The 14328-nt window shown below is 41.0% G+C and overlaps 1 protein-coding gene across 2 annotated transcripts in view; it reads left to right on the top strand.

The window, feature by feature from the left end:
• The first annotated feature begins 5019 nt into the window (after positions 1-5019).
• Positions 5020-14328, top strand: part of LOC109952266 (anoctamin-1-like) — a 58086-nt gene continuing 48777 nt past the window's right edge. For both annotated transcript variants that reach the window (XM_020587253.1, XM_020587254.1), the window contains exons 1-2: positions 5020-5333; positions 13576-13968. In XM_020587253.1, coding sequence (XP_020442909.1) covers positions 5229-5333; positions 13576-13968 — 498 coding nt within the window. In that variant the 5' untranslated portion in view covers positions 5020-5228. The remainder of the gene's footprint in view (positions 5334-13575; positions 13969-14328) is intronic.

Genomic DNA, 14328 nt, shown 5'->3' with positions numbered 1-14328 from the left:
CTATGTATTTTGTAAGTCTGCCTTTATTTTTGATGACAGATTGGATCCTCCTGGACATGGACGACACAATCTTCACCCAGGCTTTTTTTCAGCTCCTCTTTGCTGGAGGGGTTCTGTTCCTCTTCCTTTTGCTTTAAATACTTCAAAGATAGTTTACTGGATTCAAGTCAAGGGACAAGGTCATAGTCTTGGTCAGGTCATAGATTTTACTTTTTTCTTCTTTTCTTTGAAATATTTTGGGTCATTTTGCCAATTTTAATAGTTTTCATTTGACCATTTTAATAGTTTTCATTTTACCATTAAATACCACATGAAAATGTGTTTAACATGCCAATGTTTGTCATTTTCTCTCCAACAATTATTTTTACACTTTGACATACAAAATGATCATGTGTGATCATCGACCTACAAACTACAGTGTGTTTAGAATCACTGGGTATATTTCAAGTCTCCCTCATGTTTCCCTCACATGTATCTTTTCCTTACATCTCAGTCCCACCTATATAAGATGCAAGGTAAAAATGCAAGGAAAACGTGATGAGAGAGAACTTGAAGAAACATGTTAATAACAATGTGAGATATTCTTTGCTGCCGTCCTTCATCTGAAGGGTCTAATAAAGGGGCATGTTGGTTAAAAAAAACCTTCCAGGATGGTCGTGTGGAGTCTCGGTAATGGCGTCTCCGGCATCCTCCTCACTCCTCAGCCCTCAGTGCCAACATAAGATACTTGAAACGTCCTCCAGACATGTAAAACCCTGTCTGTGATCATTACAAACTATCGCATTGTGTTTTAGTGTCTAGTAAGTCTTTAACTGCATCAATTTTGTTTGTTATTCAGACTGGACTTCCTAGATCATATTTCATGTCCTACCAGTACCTTACCACCAGCCCCTACAAAAGCAGCTAACTTCATTTTTACTAGCACAGGGCTGTTGTTGGTCTGAATCCCTGCTTACAGCTTATTCCTCCAGGCAGTCATGGTCCTCAACAATCTTGCCTTGTCTTTGTCATAGTTTTGTAGTTGCTTTGTTTCATCTTGTTGCCTTTTTGCACCTTATGGTGACTTTGCTGTTTGAAATGCTTAAATGTGCAGTAGCACCGTGGCAACCAGAGGAATCAGTTTTATCTACACTACAGTAGTAGCTGTTTGCATGGACAACAAAGTAAAGTCCACAAATATCACATTAATTCAGGTTCATCACAATGAACAAAATGAAAAGAATAGACTAGGTTTTTTACTCAGCAGTAACACAAGCTGAAGTAGGAAAAACATGACAGCAAATCTCTTCTATGACACTTAGGCTATGTTGACTATGTTCACAATACAGGCCTTGTAGGTACCCCCCCTTTTTTGGGGGGGGTCACATCCGGTACTTTAATGTTGATGCCTCACATTTATATTTGTAACTGGCAAAAGTGAGATATCTTCATCTTTTGTTGCCTAAAACTAACAAAAATGAAAAGAGTAAAATAATATGAATTCTATCGAAAGACTAACCTTCCTCTGTCAGGGGTGGCATGTAAAGCTAACGATAATGTCGAGGGTGAACTCAATTATAAGTCCAGACAAGTAAAAGCAGAACACTGTCTCTTTAATAAGAGCTCTAATCACAATAAATCTGTACACAATGCAGGAGTCTGATACAACAGAATGTCTTAGAAACCAGAGGTTGTTCCAACCAGGAAGTGCAAATAAAGCACAGTCTCAAAAGTTTCAGCATGTAACACTCAGGTCGATAATTCCAGTCCAGGGTCAGAACCAGCAAACTCACACATCCAAGGCATCCGCATGAAGAATGGTCAGTAAGGGAAGTCCATAGATTGATGCACAGAACACAAACAAAATCAGAAGGGTTAGGCAGGAATCGATGGTCACAAGGCAAACAAAATAAAATAAAAAAAATTTATTTCACTAAATTATAAAATGCTCTGGGGAAAATTATGACCTTTGTGTTGTTAGGGTTGGTTTTGACCCAGTTATAAGCTTATGAGTAGATTAGAGTACAGTAGAGTAGAGTAGAGTAGAGTAGAGTAGGTACTTTATTGATCCCACAGTGGGGAAATTTCTGTGTTACAGCAGCAATAGAGAACAACCAACATAACACCATAAGAACAGACACATAACAACAGGACTTCATAAAAACATGGAAAAGAACACAACGAGGACACAGCTGCTGTAACTTGCTGCCACTTCGCGCGGCGCATGCGTACGTAAGTACGTAGTAACAAAGAACACTTAGTCTTAAAATAAACAGTTACATAGAGGCAACAAAGCATTAGAATCGATACAAGTAGCGTCATCAGAACGCACAGCACAAATAAGCAAATCAAAGGCACATCTGATGAGTCTGATGATGAGGTCAATGGTACTGAAGCTGCTCCTGCTCCTGCTGATACATCCATCCATCCATCCATTTTCTAAACCGCTTAGTCCCAAAAGGGGTCACAGGGGGCTGGAGCCAATCCCAGCCAGCTGTGGGCGAGAGGCGGGGTACACCCTGGACAGGTCGCCAGTCCATTGCAGGGCTAACACACAGACGAACAACTACTCACACACAATCACTCCTACGGGCAGTTTAGAGAGACCAATCAACCTATGTCTGTGGGAGGAAGCCGGAGCACCCGGAGGGAACCCACACAAGCACGGGGAGATCATGCAAACTCCGCACAGAAAGGAGTGCGAAAAGGCCTAGGGTCGGCTGGGGCTCAAATCCGAAACCTTCTTGCTGTGAGGCAACAGCGCTAACCACCATACCACCGTGCTGCCCCCTGCTGAAACATTCAAATCCAAAAGTGGTAACGTGTTGGAGCTCAGTACCTCCTGACTTACATGGTAGGGCAGCAGCTGCAAATGTCATCAAAATGACCCCTGGGATCATAAGGTTTGATGTGATGAGAGTAAGTGACATCAAGACACATTTTGGTCTCTTTATGCCATTGTCACTAAAAAATGTCATCCTGAAAAAAAAAAGTCCACGTCGACATGTGGAATGATATTGATGAGGAATACCTGGATGTTTATATTAGTGTTCTTCGTTTTGCTGGAGTGTACAGATCCAGCAATGAGGTCACTGATAGTCTCTGGGATGTGTCGACAGGCAGAAATGTTTTCTGGGCAACAATGTAACTTCAGACAATTCAAATGATATCAAGAGTCCTCAGATTTGACAACAGAGATACTAGAGCAAAATTTGACAAGCTTGCTCCCATAGGGATGTCTTGGCACAGCTCCTTCCACTGATGTTCAACTCAGGGCCAGAGGTGACAGTAGATGAACGTTTTGTCCCTTTCCGTAGAAAATGCCCCTTCCGGCAATACATGCCCAGTAAGCCAGGCAAATACTTCATAAACATCTGGGCAGCCTGTGATGCAAAAAACAGCTATGCATGGAATGTACAGATCTAGACAGGCAAACCTGTAAAGTGGCACTTGAGAAAAACCAAGGAAAATGTGTAGTCCTCTATATGACTACTGGACTGCGGGGTCACAATATCACCTGTGAAATTTTTTTTTTTTTTACCAGCTATGACCTTGGACAAGAACTTCTCAGGCAAAAACTTACCATGGTGGGCACAATAAAAAAATTAATAAACCTGAGCTGCCTGCTGAAATTTTGCAGGTGAAGGACAGTGCTCCACTTTTTTCAAAACTAGCTTTTACAAACACCACCACTACATTTTGTATTATTACTTGTTCTGCTTTTCATTTTGTATGTGTATTAAAGTTCTTTTTTTGCAAAAAAAAAAAAAAAAACTTTTTTGCCTTTTTCTCAAAGTAAATATATATGGGTCAAAATGGACCCATAGCACTATAGATGTTACTACAGTTAATATTAAAATAAAAATTAAATAAAACAAACTTATTTAATAGATGTGTTCTAATACCCCTCAGTAATAGTCAGATTGCATAACAACCTTTTATTTATTGATATAATTCTCTTGATGTTTATTTTACCATTTTTTAAATTGAAAACGAGAGGTATGCTGTCAAAAGAAAGGCCCAGGGGGCCACACCAAAAGTATTAAAACCAATCTTTTCATGGAGGAAGAAATCTACCAAGGTAAACAAGAGGCAGGAAACAAATTGGATGATAAATAATTGCTTTGAGGGTATTTTATGGCAGATTTAAGACACGGGTCAAAACTGACCCATTAACATAAGAGATAGTAACAGAAAGAGGAAGGCTAAGAATCAAACTAGACCAAATTCATGTGCCAAAATTAACATTACTGGCAGAAATAGACCTGGAGTGTAAAGTGCAGTGGAGAAAAAGGAACATGTTAGTTGCTCCCCTTACTGGTCTGGTGAAGACTGGGGCACAGTAACTGGTGGTGGTCCAGTGAAAGTAGGTTGTCAGAGTGTGACATGTTCTACAGGGTACCATCATCACCTGTATTTTGTGTTACTGCCACTGCTGCTGCCTATCACCAGATCGCAATGAGTCCTCGGAGCTGACCATTATTCATTCAGTCTGTAGCCAGATTCATATAGTGCACACAAGATTCTACTGTCTTCCAAGATTGTTGTATGGGAATGTTTTCAGTTCGCTGACCATGTTGTCATTTCTTTTGCATGTAATGCATAGCATTTGATTTTGCAGGGATTAGTATCTGTATCTGCGCTGCTTAAAGTGCCTTAGATTTTGTGTTATTTATTTATCTACTTTATATTTCATTTGTATTTTGTGTCATTCATGTGGACGGCAAAGAATTTCATTGTACAAGGAAACACATTTTCTAACTGTGCATATGACAAATAAACACTTTGAACTGCCACTGGCAGAGAGTGAGCTAGAGAGTGAGGGAGAGAGAGAGGTTGTATGTGTATTGGGGTGCTTGATCTTGTAGTGATTTCAGTTGAGCAGAAACAGAGGGAGGGAGAGAGGGCACCTTGTGTTCATAGTTTTATCGTTGTCTAAGTTTAGATCTTGGCTCACAGAAGACTTCTCAAGTAACAAGGCTGCAGGCACATTTCAGCCACTCCACACTGACACAGAAACACAGCTCCACACAGAGCTTTAGAGAGAGACGTCAACACCACAGAGAAGTGGCAAGTCAGATGAAAATAAGAGGAGGGGCCCTTAATGCCAGACCCAGTCACAAATCGAGGCATTTCAAACAGGAGAGACAGATATAGAGAGAATAAGAGCAAAAACTGGATTATTCTGTTTGCAAACAACTCTCCACCATACCAGTTTATCTCTGCTTTCAACGTGCCGGGACCAGAGAATGACAGAGGAAGCAGAAGCAGGAGTCAACCCATCGTCAGCCTCTGGGTCTGAGTCACAGGCTCCACATTTTCTACAAGATGTCATCTTCCATGGCAAGTTTAAGGTGAGTGTCTCTGCGAGAGGCAAACATTGCAGAGCAGACAGTGAGGGAGTTAAAGAGGGGATAAGGGCAGATATACAGAGCCACCAAATGAAAAGTGGCGACTGTCCACCGATACAGGACAGTATACAGGAAATATTTCATTATTTGGTGCAGTTACACAGTAAAATAAAATGAATCAAGTTACAGATTACTTTAAGCAAAAGAACAAATGATTAACATTTTAACCTCACTGACCTGTTGCACAAAACCTTATTAGGAACTGTAATTGAAATGTCTCAAAAGATACCAAATGTGTGAGGCTGATATTTGCAGCATATATATTTGAAGACATGAGATAGAACTTTCCATTTGATGGATTGGTGCATTGGAACATGTAGTGTTCCTTTAAGTATTCCACCACTAGAAACAGTGCCTACAGTACAATACAATACAGCAAAACAATGGCACCCAAATTACTTGAAAAATATAAATGACTGACACTTTTCCACTATTGTTTGTGTTCACATCAAAATGACATGACAAAATAAGTGACTATTGCAATTTTAGGTCTTGTCCATTCAGGACAAAGAGCTGTAAACAGAGTTGTAGTAATGACAGTGTTGATGACCCTACACCACCACTGCTACCTCTGTGAAGAAGAGCAAACCAGCTTCATTGTGTTCACTGACAGGAGAACTCACACTGCACTTGACTGCAGCTAATGTAAGACTCTTCTCTGGTGGTCTGGGGAGCAGAGATCTCATACAGGACATGCTGGATTATTGCAAGAATGTACAGTACAAGACATGGGGGCAAACATTTACACACAATTTGATCAGATTTGATCCTAACCTGTGTATACAAACAAATAACTCTTGGTAATTTCATACAGCATGTCTTTAATATTTGTAAGCTAGAACAAAATGTACAAGAGGTTAGGATAGTTTCAGAAAAATGGACCTTGTAGTGAGAATGGTTTATTAGTTGTTTTTTTTTAACCACATTTCAGAATCAGAATCAGAATCTGCTTTATTGGCCAGGTGTGTTAGACACATGAGGCATTTGACTCTGGTACATCGGCTCTCAATGTGCAAACAGTAAACCAGCATAAGGCTGTGTAATATAACAAAAATAAGCAGTATTTACAAGCAACAGAAAGTGCAAACAATGCAGAATAAGCAGTATAAACAGACAGTAACAATGCAGACAACAAAGGAATGTTCACTGAAATGGAGTACTTAAGAACTAGAGTCCTGTATGTGTTTGTATAATCTGTACAATGTATATACACAGGTATTGCACTGAGGTTTATTGTCCAATCATATGGTCATTAGTTAAGTGTTCATCAGAGCGACAGCCAGGGGGAAGAAACTGTCCCTGTGCCTGGTTGTCTTGGTGCACAGTGACCTGTAACGCCGTCCAGATGGGAGGAGTTCAAAATGAGTTCTTCCTCTGTAATACCAACATTTCCTCTGATTTAGTTGACATTAGTTGATGGCACACAGTTTTAAATAAGTCCATGTTTTTCCAATTTGAATACATAGATGTCATCTGAGTAGCTAAACACCTGACTGTGGAGCCTCATTTTTGCAGAGGAATGTTCTCCAGCGTGTGCACTCTCTCCTAGTGTTTTGACATCAGTACTCCGCCTGACAGCTGACAGATGTTTTTTGCTTGCTAATTTTAAACACAGTTTTTTTTCCAAACATGTAATGTAGGGTGGTATGGTGGTACAGTGGTTAGCACTTTCACCTCCCAGCAAGAAGGTTCTGGGTTTAAACCTCACAAATGACCCCGGGGCCTTTCTGTGTGGAGTTTTCATGTCCCTGTGTCTGTGTGGGTTCTCTCTGTGTACTCTGGCTTCCTCCCACAGTCTAAAGACATGCAGGGTAGGTTGACTGGTGAGTCTACATTGTTTGTAGGAGTGAATGTGAGTGATATCAGCTCTGTGATAAAATGGAGACCTGTACTCCATCTCTTGCCCACTGTCGGATGTTTGGCTCCCCGCAACCCTCCACAGGATAAGATGTATATCTAATGGATGGAACATACATATAATATACATGTAAATGTGGAATGGATTCAGCAGCAAACAAGCCAGTAACAGGCTTATGCCCATCTGGCAGGCTGTGAGCACTATGTTTTCAAAATTGTGACATGGGATATGAGAAAGAAATAGTAGTCCTACACACTGAGAAATACTAGAGTGTGGCTATTGAAATGAGATAAAATATAAATGATAATTATGCAAAAACCATAAAAAATATCAAAAAGCTGTTTATGGTATAAATAGCTGAATAGTTGCTGGTTCCGGATAAGCAGAGGAAAATGGATGGATTAATCAACATATGTTATTCAATGGATTTTAAACTTTCAGAACAGACCACAGATCACAGGGACTAAGCTAAAGCTAAATGTGTTAAAAAGTATAAATGTTACAAACAATAAAAATATAGGCAGGAATGTCCTTAAAGAGTTGAACATTTTGATAACTTCATGGGTTTTGTAGCTGAAAGTATGCTGAAGAAATTAGGTGCCAAAAAACGGACGGAAGAAATCATAATAATAATAATAAAGAACAGGAGAGCATATACAAATATCTGTGCACTGCTGCCAGACTGTTCAATGAGTCTAGGTCACAGAAGCCTTTGACAGCACCTCTCCACATTAAGGTGTTTTGAAACATTTGTGCTAATAAAAAGTATTAGGAAAAATTTATACACTGTAGCTTTAATTAATTATCTATAGCTGACTGAGAAGCTGCTGTCAGGGTTTTGTAACCAGTGGCCCATGAAGGCACTGCAGGTGGTCCCTGATCATGCATTCAATAATGTATTGTCTCTCTAGGAATCTTTTACTTTTTAATTAAATTGTATTTTTAAACACATTTCCATGTATTACTTTGGCTGTTCTAATGAAAAGTGGAAGCAGAGGTATGGATGTTTGAACAGGTTAAATTGTGTGAAAAAGGGAAGAGACGTAGTTCGGGTTAGGTCCCCCAGTTAATTAGATTATCTCCATTTCACTAGCAGGGACCTGCCATCACTAAGTATGAAAGTACAGGGACAAATGAATGAACTCAAAGGATATTGATTGCTTGTGTATAATCGGTTGCTTGTGTGCTTGACAATTTTGAGAAAGTTTAAGGAGTTCGACACTGCTCTCAGGTAGTGGCAGATCCCCAAGACCTTATAACAAATAAGTGTGGACTGAATGGTTAAGTGGCTCAAGGTTTAAATCCTATCTAGAGAAGATCAGCTTGCTAAGTACAGCAGCCTATGGTCTTGGTAAAGTGGTCAGGGATTCCTGTAGTGGCGGGTTCAATATGGGATGAGCAGCCGGAGGAAGATCAGGGACAATACCAGAGAGAGACTATGAATCTTTGAATCATTTTATGCATGACATGCCCCCAAAACCAAGCAAAGGAGCTGCCAAGAAGGGCAGTCTGAGAGTCAATGAACAGTCTGAGAGGCTGTGACAGGCAAGCACAGCAGCACTGCCATGAGATGAGGGACCAGCCAACCAGGGAACAGTCAAGGAGCTGCCACAGTAAGCCAAGGGACAGCTGAGGGGTCGCCATCAGCAGAGGGGTTGCCGCTGCCAGCCAAGGGACAGCTGTGAGGCTGCCGTCACTAAATTCATGTTGTTTTGTGTTGTGTTTGGTAATTTAAAAATCTATCCAGAGTCATGCTGTATAAGGGGCACAGAAGCCTGCATAAAAAGATAGCCTGACTCGAGCATCATTCTTTGGCAATATCCTCAGAATCCACAAGCTCGCCACAATATTTTTCACCCTGCAAGTAATGCTAATGTAATAAAAACTAGTAATAAGTCCACATTTTTTGATAACCTAGTAAAGTTAACAAATTAAAGTAAGTTATGACAGCTATTAGAATTTACTGTGTACACTGTAAAACATGATATAGGAATTTAGTGGAATCAACTAAGCTTTTCTTGTTAATGTAAATTTGTAAGTTTTGGTAATTTCAAGTTAATTCAACTTAGGAAGTCTAATTTTAAAATGTTTACACCACTTTAGAACTTACAAACATGTGTTGTTCTGGCTTGAAGTATTCCACCTTGAGATGATGAGTTGAATGAATGAACTGCTGAGACTTTATTTAACTCATTAAATGAAATTTTATAGAACCAAATCTATCAGACTTCCCAGGGTGCCTTGCTAGATGGTGGAGGGGCGACTCCTGACAGGAGCATGAGTGACCTTTGTCAGAGGACCAGCAATGGGAGGTGCTATGTCAGTGGGAGGGCAGAATCCAGTGGTCAGCTGAGCCTGCTGCCATCAGGGCATCCACCACGGAGGGAAACCAATAGGAGCTGCAACAACATGGCTTAAAACAATGGTCCTGAGATTATGTCTTAGTCAGAATGGTAGTCCCCGGATCACAATTAGTTGAAAACTCCTGTGCTATGTGAGAGTTTTCTGCATTGCTCCAATGTGGGTTTGCATCAGACCTGATGTAATCCGGGCATTTTACCAGCTACAAACTGAACCCAACATGAAATTGGAATCAACCACATGACTAGTAAACTGATCTTCAAGTGGAGTTCCTGTTTAAAAACTAGTGTGTACCCTCTGTGTAGTTTGATTTGTGGATACCTTCCCTTTGATGTGCAGTCACCTAAGCTCAGGTCAAGACACAGCTCATAATTTACACACTATTTATGTCTCAAACAGAATTTGTTCTGCAGCACCATCATGGGCACAACAACTGCCACCCCTATTATGATACCGAACTGACCACTGAGCTCCTTAAATCACTTTTATTTACTATGTTTCTAAATTCTCAAGATATGTAGGAAATGCAGACAAGGTCATTGGTGCAAACCTGTCCTCCATGGAGGACCTGTACACCTCATGAATCAAAAGGAGGGTGGAGAGGATCACTGCAGACTCCTCACACCCTGGACACAATCAGTTTGAACTCCTCCCCTCTGGATGGCGTTACAGGTCACTGTGCGCCAAGACAACCAGAAACAAGGACAGTTTCTTCCCCCAGGATGTCACTCTGATGAACACTTGACCCATGACAGTATGACTGGACAATAACCCTAAGTGCAACATGTGTAAATATACATTGTACAGATTATACAGATCCGTACAGGTCTCTATTTTTAAGTACTCTATTTTTATTCCTATTTATCCTATTTCAATGAGCATCCTTTTGTCTCTCTGCATTGTTTACTACCTGTTTATACTGCTTATTTTGCATTGTTTGTTGCTTGTTAATGTTGCTTATTTTATTATATTACAGAGAATGCTGTGCTCTAATTCTCACCCAGACTTGGCTTTCTGACAGAGTCCCAGATTCCACGATTCAGCTAGAGACCCACTCTGTACATCGGGGAGACCGCGCCACTGCTTCGGGGAAAGTAAAAGGAAGCGGTGTGTAGATGTACAGACTGTTTATAAGCACTGTTCGCCAGACGTGGAGTTTTTATTGCTGAAATGCCGGCCCTACTATCTAGCAAGAGAGCATAGTGCTGTGTTTCTGGCTGCTGTGTATGTTAGCCCAAGAGCTAATCCCTCTGCGGCTCTCAGCAAACTCCACGATGTCATCAGTGTGCTAGAGATGGCTCTCCCCGATGCTGTATTTATCACTGCAGACGACTTTAATCAGTGCAATTTACGGACTGTACTTCCCGAATATTACCAACATGTGAACATTCCCACCCGGGGCAAGAACACTCTGGATCATGTTTACAGTAACATACGGGGTGCATACAGGGCCACACCCTGCCCCCACATTTCTTTGTTCCTGTATCCAGTTTACACGCAAAGACTGAAAGGTAGGTAGGTAGGTAGAACTTTATTGATCCCACAGTGGGGAAATTCCAGTGTTCCAGCAGCAGTAAGGGACAAAAACAACAGAGAGCAAGCAACAAGACACCATAAGAACAGATACCACACACCGATCTTGATAGACAAATTCAGAAAGCACGGGAGAAAAACAAAAGAGGACAGAGCTACTGGAACTCGCTGCCGCTCCCTGCAGTGCATCTTAAAAAACAAATCCAAGAGAGTACCCAAAGACAAGACAGTATAAGCATTTCAGGGAAATCAGGAGTAGATATTGTTCTCACTCAAATCACAGACAGGGCAGTCTGTGGTCAGAGGGGGAGGGGCGGAAGTGTATGCATTCCTAGCATTAGCATACAGTATGGCCCAGAGTTTTATTGTTCTTTGTGTAGGAGGGTGGCAGAGAGGGGGAGTGAGGCATGGCATGGTTAGGGACCCCGAGATGAGAATTAGGGCCTGTGGGTGCTGTGTCCGTCAAGACACCGTGCGCCTGCATGCAGCAGCAGAGCCGGCCCAGGGATTAGTGAAGAACCATCACCATGGACCACAGATCCTGTACACCCGCTGCAGCTCTGCCAGCTCATCCATCTTGTTGGAAGGGGAGCGGACCGATGGTGAAATGGCTTGTACCTGTTTCCTCCCCCAGCACCTCACTCCAGCTCCTCTCCCAGCGCTTTGCTCCAGGTCTGCAAATAAACAAACCCTGTCACCAAGCAAATTAAACTCTGGATCCCAGAGACTGAAGGCACCCTGCAGGACTGTTTCACCCAGACAGACTAGGATGTGTTTAAAGCTGCAGCCACCCTGGAGAACTTTTTCGTCAGCATACAGGATAATGCTGAGTATGTGACTGGGTACATTAGTACCTGTATTGTCTATGTCTAAGCCTACACTCTTGCACATGTGCCATAATGAACACTGATGTCAAACACAAGGGAGTCTGGAGGGGACTGTGTATGAACTACTAAGGCAACTGCATTTTGTACTGGAAATACATGTGAAAAGAAACAATGACTGATTAATTATTAATTATTGGCTATTTTTGTGTAATCTGTGTTAAAATCACCATCTATAGTTCATATAGTAATATAACCCAGTGAAACATTACAATATTACTGTGGATATATTGGTATAGTTCTTGTAATTAATTAGTGGGTTGTGGAAATGAATAAGAAGCTAAGTTTCTGCTGGTCAGATCAGTCAGATCGCATTACATTGCAAGTCTTATTGAATATCTGTTAAACATGTGAGTGTTAAGGAAAACTGCAGGAGGCTAGAGTGGACATGCACAGCACAGTATGGGTGTCTTTCCTTTCTATGCCAGGGGCCACAGGAAAAAAATAGGAAGTGCTGGGAAACATTTAACTGAAGAGAGTATATTAATGAGCCAGTTCTAAGCACTGTGAATATGCAGTAAGATTACTAAATTTCAATAAATATCACTCCTAGTGGGGACAGTGATGCTGGGCTGTGAAGAATTGCTTTGGAGTTTTACTATGAACATGCAAACAAGAAACAAGAATTTTGAATTTTACTGGCTGGTTACTCTTCCGTAACTATCCAGCCTATAACATGGCTGTCACTGAATTATGTCTCAAAAAGTCAAAGCTTCACAACAAAGTTCACAAGTGCTTAAATTTGCAACAAAAGCTCATCATTTGCTTGTAGCCTTTAGTTCAATATATTCAGATGGCCAGTGAGATCAGCAGCCTGTCATCTTGTAAATATGTTGTCTGTTCCAGTAGTTTATTATTACCAACAGCTTTATGACACTAAAAAAGTGATGCCAATAACTGGACAAAACAGCACAAGAAAAAAACTGAGTATGATTTGCAGGCATTCCCCCATAAATCTTCAGACAAGTTCTAACTAATCTAACTCTGTCTCCCGTTTGCTTTTATTTCAAGATAGGACTGTTTTATCAAATCATGAAATAAGATTATAAAACTGAAACTGAGCTTGAGGCCTTGGAAATAATCAGTCAATTAAAGTGCTACCAGGTAGTTCTGGGAAAGAAGAAAAATACCTACATAACCATGCTGCAGACCCAAAAGTACCAAAACAAATTTGATCTAGATATGGCAAAACTTATCAAAGTATGCAAATTTTTCATTAAAAAATGAGGTAAATTAACACTGTATACAAATAACAGCTGAGCCTCTAAAATGAGAGAGATGGTGCTCTAATTCTTAGGCCTGTTTTAGATTGCTGCTACAATTTGTGCAAACCATCAAATAGCACTGTGCACGAGTTCAACTCCCAAAAGCTTAAATTCTTCTTTCTGCACATACAAGAAGAAAGTCCCAGATGTCACAGAAAAGAGAAAGCTTTGATCTTGCATCCATGAAACATAAGAGAATCAAATCTGCTCACATAAACAAAACACTTCTGTCTCTACCTGCTCTGTCTTGCATCCTGAATCCTTGTCTATTCCCATGCTGATAGTTGCTGAAGGCTCTAACTCCAGAGGAAAACACTCACTGTCAAGATGGCCTCTACTTCCAGGATGGTCAGCGGCGTGTCGACTATGTCCTTACCTACCATGTGAAAAAGCCAGGAGGGGGCCGCTCTAGTCGACCACCAGTGTCCTTGCTGACCGAAAACGCTGTTGCCCGCAGTCTACGCCGTGGCCCCAAGAAACGTGACCAACATCTTCAACATCAGCAAGCACAAAAGACAAGAGACTCATCATCTCCGCCATTATCACAGGTAGCTGATGTGGAGCTGGGTTGTCCTGAAGAGACCTACAACAACCAGGAGGACCACAAGGCCTTCAGGAGGGAGGAGTTTGAAGGGAACCTGAGAGATACAGGGCTGGAGCTGGAGAAAGACGAAGACGTGAGTTTTTATCTTTATCCATTTATTCTTTCCAGAAGCATTCTTAAGCATGGATGGAGTCAAAGGGGTGGTCATGAATCTGATTGGCCATCCCTGGTGCCTCCTCCTCCTCTAAATTATTGTTTTGCTCACATTAGGTACAGTGAAACGTTACTCAATTTGACAACACCTAAATTATTGTATGTGCAATAAAACCTCTGCGAGTAAAAAGTCAATAAAAGTAATCTGTAAAAACACACGCTAAATTAGCATAAACTTGCAGAGAAGCAATAATTTCAACTTTGTTCACAGTCTATCATGCACTAGCTGTTTGTATTAGCTGTAGCAAGCTTGTTGTTTACAGTGCACCAATTTTGGTCG

Source organism: Monopterus albus, unplaced genomic scaffold, assembly GCF_001952655.1.
Source record: "Monopterus albus unplaced genomic scaffold, M_albus_1.0 scaffold447.1, whole genome shotgun sequence".
Classification (NCBI taxonomy): domain Eukaryota; kingdom Metazoa; phylum Chordata; class Actinopteri; order Synbranchiformes; family Synbranchidae; genus Monopterus; species Monopterus albus.
This window is presented reverse-complemented; position numbering and strand designations above follow the sequence as displayed.